The sequence below is a fragment of the Notolepis coatsorum genome (genome assembly GCF_963971535.1).
Source record: "Notolepis coatsorum genome assembly, chromosome: 10".
NCBI lineage: Eukaryota > Metazoa > Chordata > Actinopteri > Aulopiformes > Paralepididae > Notolepis > Notolepis coatsorum.
The window spans coordinates 42,201,590-42,206,589 of NC_140174.1; the positions used below are offsets into that span (position 1 = coordinate 42,201,590).

Below are 5,000 nucleotides of genomic sequence, written 5' to 3' on the forward strand. Positions count from 1 at the left end.
GGCGTGGCGGTGAGCGACGGCCGCTGGCACGCCGTGCGCGTCAAGCGGGACTGGAGGAACACCTCGCTGGAGGTGGACGGCCGGATGGAGGGGTGGGCGGAGGTGAAGAGCAAACGGAGAGATATGACGGTGTTCAGCCACACGTTCATGGGCGGGGTGTCGCCGGAGCTCCACTCCTCGCCCCTGCGGCTCACCTCCCCCGCGGTGCGGGACCACCCGCCGTTTCGCGGCTGGGTGACGGCGGTGAGCGTCAACGGCACGGCGCTGGCGCTGGACGGCTCGGAGGGCGTGGCGGTGAACGCAGGCTGCGGGCCGGACCACCAGTGCCAGAACGGAGGGGTGTGCAGCGTGGTCAACGACCGGGCCGTCTGTGACTGCTCCGACACCGGTTTCCAGGGCAACGACTGCAGCGAAGGTAAGGCCCAAAACCGAGCTCACCCCATCACACACCGCCTCATCCTTCACACCTACAAACTGTCACACATGTGCACGCACACACGCAAACAAACACACTCCTCGCACTCTCGCCGTTAGATTGGAACACCAAGAACACGCACCTCTAAATGTGTCCAATTCCAAATATCAGGTGCTTCGGTTTAGACACACTCACACCTTCCTTCGCCAAGCTGGCAGACTTCACAAGCATTGCAAGGCATGCATACTGAATCTTTTTTAAATATTGATTCCTATGGCTGCCAATGGCTCGCAACTCGGTATGTATTTACAGGACTCAGAGCTAAGCCTTCTCCCAAGGAGTAGTTATTGTACTTTTCAGGAGCTGAGAGCCTGTGTGTTCAGAGTAGAGAGATTTGAGACGAATACCTCTCAGTGAATTCCTGGTTGGGTCTAGCAGTGTAAAGCCTGGTTAGACTAGCAGTGTAAAGCCTGGTTAGACTAGCAGTGTAAAGCCTGGTTAGGTCTAGCAGTGTAAAGCCTGGTTAGACTAGCAGTGTAAAGCCTGGTTAGACTAGCAGTGTAAAGCCTGGTTAGACTAGCAGTGTAAAGCCTGGTTAGGTCTAGCAGTGTAAAGCCTGGTTAGACTAGCAGTGTAAAGCCTGGTTAGACTAGCAGTGTAAAGCCTGGTTAGACTAGCAGTGTAAAGCCTGGTTAGGTCTAGCAGTGTAAAGCCTGGTTAGACTAGCAGTGTAAAGCCTGGTTAGACTAGCAGTAGGGCTGTCTTAAATACTTCGAAGCTTCGTTCGATGGGCATGGGATTCGAATGGGAAAATAAAATTCGAATATATAAAAAAAATATAAGAAATTCGATATTTCTTATTATTATTATATATTTTTTTGCAAAATCAACTCTTCCTCTCTTTGTTAACTACAACAAGCAATGCTGTTTGTTATTTAAGATGAGGTCGGACTCGGCACTGACAGATTTGTGTTCATTGTGCTGCTTTTATAAAGCCTCAAATGACGGCTTACAATATTTCATGAAAGCAGTGTTTCGTTTGTCTAAGATTTTAAAAAGTTTAAACTTTACAGCACTGACAAAGTTGAACAAATTGCTGTACAAGTCCCACAACATACATTCTTTTAGTTTTTTTGTTTTTTTATCTCAAAGCTTTGAATTTAAATCGAATCTCGGCCCGAAGCTTCGAATGCCAATTTTTTTTTCGAAGGTCAGCCCTAGCTAGCAGTGTAAAGCCTGGTTAGACTAGCAGTGTAAAGCCTGGTTAGGTCTAAGAGTGTAAAGCCTGGTTAGACTAGCAGTGTAAAGCCTGGTTAGACTAGCAGTGTAAAGCCTGGTTAGACTAGCAGTGTAAAGCCTGGTTAGGTCTAGCAGTGTAAAGCCTGGTTAGGTCTAGCAGTGTAAAGCCTGGTTAGGTCTAGCAGTGTAAAGCCTGGTTAGACTAGCAGTGTAAAGCCTGGTTAGGTCTAGCAGTGTAAAGCCTGGTTAGGTCTAGCAGTGTAAAGCCTGGTTAGGTCTAACAGTGTAAAGCCTGGTTAGGTCTAGCAGTGTAAAGCCTGGTTAGACTAGCAGTGTAAAGCCTGGTTAGGTCTAGCAGTGTAAAGCCTGGTTAGACTAGCAGTGTAAAGCCTGGTTAGGTCTAGCAGTGTAAAGCCTGGTTAGGTCTAGCAGTGTAAAGCCTGGTTAGGTCTAACAGTGTAAAGCCTGGTTAGGTCTAGCAGTGTAAAGCCTGGTTAGACTAGCAGTGTAAAGCCTGGTTAGGTCTAACAGTGTAAAGCCTGGTTAGGTCTAGCAGTGTAAAGCCTGGTTAGACTAGCAGTGTAAGCCTGGTTAGGTCTAGCAGTGTAAAGCCTGGTTAGGTCTAAGAGTGTAAAGCCTGGTTAGGTCTAGCAGTGTAAAGCCTGGTAAGGTCTAGCAGTGTAAAGCCTGGTTAGACTAGCAGTGTAAAGCCTGGTTAGACTAGCAGTGTAAAGCCTGGTTAGGTCTAGCAGTGTAAAGCCTGGTTAGACTAGCAGTGTAAAGCCTGGTTAGGTCTAAGAGTGTAAAGCCTGGTTAGGTCTAGCAGTGTAAAGCCTGGTTAGACTAGCAGTGTAAAGCCTGGTTAGACTAGCAGTGTAAAGCCTGGTTAGACTAGCAGTATAAAGCCTGGTTAGACTAGCAGTGTAAAGCCTGGTTAGGTCTAAGAGTGTAAAGCCTGGTTAGGTCTAGCAGTGTAAAGCCTGGTTAGACTAGCAGTGTAAAGCCTGGTTAGGTCTAGCAGTGTAAAGCCTGGTTAGACTAGCAGTGTAAAGCCTGGTTAGGTCTAGCAGTGTAAAGCCTGGTTAGACTAGCAGTGTAAAGCCTGGTTAGGTCTAGCAGTGTAAAGCCTGGTTAGACTAGCAGTGTAAAGCCTGGTTAGGTCTAGCAGTGTAAAGCCTGGTTAGGTCTAGCAGTGTAAAGCCTGGTTAGACTAGCAGTGTAAAGCCTGGTTAGACTAGCAGTGTAAAGCCTGGTTAGGTCTAGCAGTGTAAAGCCTGGTTAGACTAGCAGTGTAAAGCCTGGTTAGGTCTAAGAGTGTAAAGCCTGGTTAGACTAGCAGTGTAAAGCCTGGTTAGACTAGCAGTGTAAAACCTGGTTAGGTCTAGCAGTGTAAAGCCTGGTTAGTCTAGCAGTGTAAAGCCTGGTTAGGTCTAGCAGTGTAAAACCTGGTTAGGTCTAGCAGTGTAAAGCCTGGTTAGGTCTAGCAGTGTAAAGCCTGGTTAGGTCTAGCAGTGTAAAGCCTGGTTAGACTAGCAGTGTAAAGCCTGGTTAGGTCTAGCAGTGTAAAGCCTGGTTAGGTCTAAGAGTGTAAAGCCTGGTTAGGTCTAGCAGTGTAAAGCCTGGTTAGGTCTAACAGTGTAAAGCCTGGTTAGACTAGCAGTGTAAAGCCTGGTTAGACTAGCAGTGTAAAGCCTGGTTAGACTAGCAGTGTAAAGCCTGGTTAGACTAGCAGTGTAAAGCCTGGTTAGGTCTAAGAGTGTAAAGCCTGGTTAGACTAGCAGTGTAAAGCCTGGTTAGGTCTAGCAGTGTAAAGCCTGGTTAGACTAGCAGTGTAAAGCCTGGTTAGACTAGCAGTGTAAAGCCTGGTTAGACTAGCAGTGTAAAGCCTGGTTAGACTAGCAGTGTAAATCCTGGTTAGACTAGCAGTGTAAAGCCTGGTTAGTCTAGCAGTGTAAAGCCTGGTTAGACTAGCAGTGTAAAGCCTGGTTAGGTCTAGCAGTGTAAAGCCTGGTTAGACTAGCAGTGTAAAGCCTGGTTAGACTAGCAGTGTAAAGCCTGGTTAGACTAGCAGTGTAAATCCTGGTTAGACTAGCAGTGTAAAGCCTGGTAGGTCTAGCAGTTTAAAGCCTGGTTAGGTCTAGCAGTTTAAAGCCTGGTTAGGTCTAGCAGTGTAAAGCCTGGTTAGGTCTAGCAGTGTAAAGCCTGGTTAGACTAGCAGTGTAAAGCCTGGTTAGGTCTAGCAGTGTAAAGCCTGGTTAGGTCTAGCAGTGTAAAGCCTGGTTAGGTCTAGCAGTGTAAAGCCTGGTTAGACTAGCAGTGTAAAGCCTGGTTAGGTCTAGCAGTGTAAAGCCTGGTTAGACTAGCAGTGTAAAGCCTGGTTAGGTCTAGCAGTGTAAAACCTGGTTAGGTCTAACAGTGTAAAGCCTGGTTAGGTCTAGCAGTGTAAAGCCTGGTTAGACTAGCAGTGTAAAACCTGGTTAGGTCTAGCAGTGTAAAGCCTGGTTAGACTAGCAGTGTAAAGCCTGGTTAGGTCTAGCAGTGTAAAGCCTGGTTAGGTCTAACAGTGTAAAGCCTGGTTAGGACTAGCAGTGTAAAGCCTGGTTAGGTCTAGCAGTGTAAATCCTGGTTAGACTAGCAGTGTAAAGCCTGGTTAGGTCTAGCAGTGTAAAGCCTGGTTAGGTCTAGCAGTGTAAAGCCTGGTTAGGTCTAGCAGTGTAAAGCCTGGTTAGGTCTAGCAGTGTAAAGCCTGGTTAGGTCTAGCAGTGTAAAGCCTGGTTAGGTCTAGCAGTGTAAAGCCTGGTTAGGTCTAGCAGTGTAAAGCCTGGTTATGTCTAGCAGTGTAAAGCCTGGTTAGGTCTAGCAGTGTAAAGCCTGGTTAGGTCTAGCAGTGTAAAGCCTGGTTAGACTAGCAGTGTAAAGCCTGGTTAGGTCTAGCAGTGTAAAGCCTGGTTAGACTAGCAGTGTAAATCCTGGTTAGACTAGCAGTGTAAAGCCTGATTAGACTAGCAGTGTAAAGCCTGGTTAGGTCTAACAGTGTAAAGCCTGGTTAGGTCTAGCAGTGTAAAGCCTGGTTAGGTCTAGCAGTGTAAAGCCTGGTTAGACTAGCAGTGTAAAGCCTGGTTAGGTCTAGCAGTGTAAAGCCTGGTTAGACTAGCAGTGTAAAGCCTGGTTAGGTCTAGCAGTGTAAAGCCTGGTTAGACTAGCAGTGTAAAGCCTGGTTAGGTCTAGCAGTGTAAAGCCTGGTTAGGTCTAGCAGTGTAAAGCCTGGTTAGACTAGCAGTGTAAAGCCTGGTTAGGTCTAGCAGTGTAAAGCCTGGTTAGACTAGCAGTGTAAAGCCTGGTTAGG

General features: G+C 47.2%; 1 protein-coding gene across 1 annotated transcript in view; it reads left to right on the forward strand.

The window, feature by feature from the left end:
• The window catches only part of nrxn1a (neurexin 1a), a gene marked incomplete at both ends in the record, with an annotated part of 111,652 nt that overhangs the window by 31,181 nt on the left and 75,471 nt on the right, over positions 1-5,000 (forward strand). The window contains one exon of the mRNA XM_084323021.1: positions 3-415. Coding sequence (XP_084179147.1) covers positions 3-415 — 413 coding nt within the window. The remainder of the gene's footprint in view (positions 1-2; positions 416-5,000) is intronic.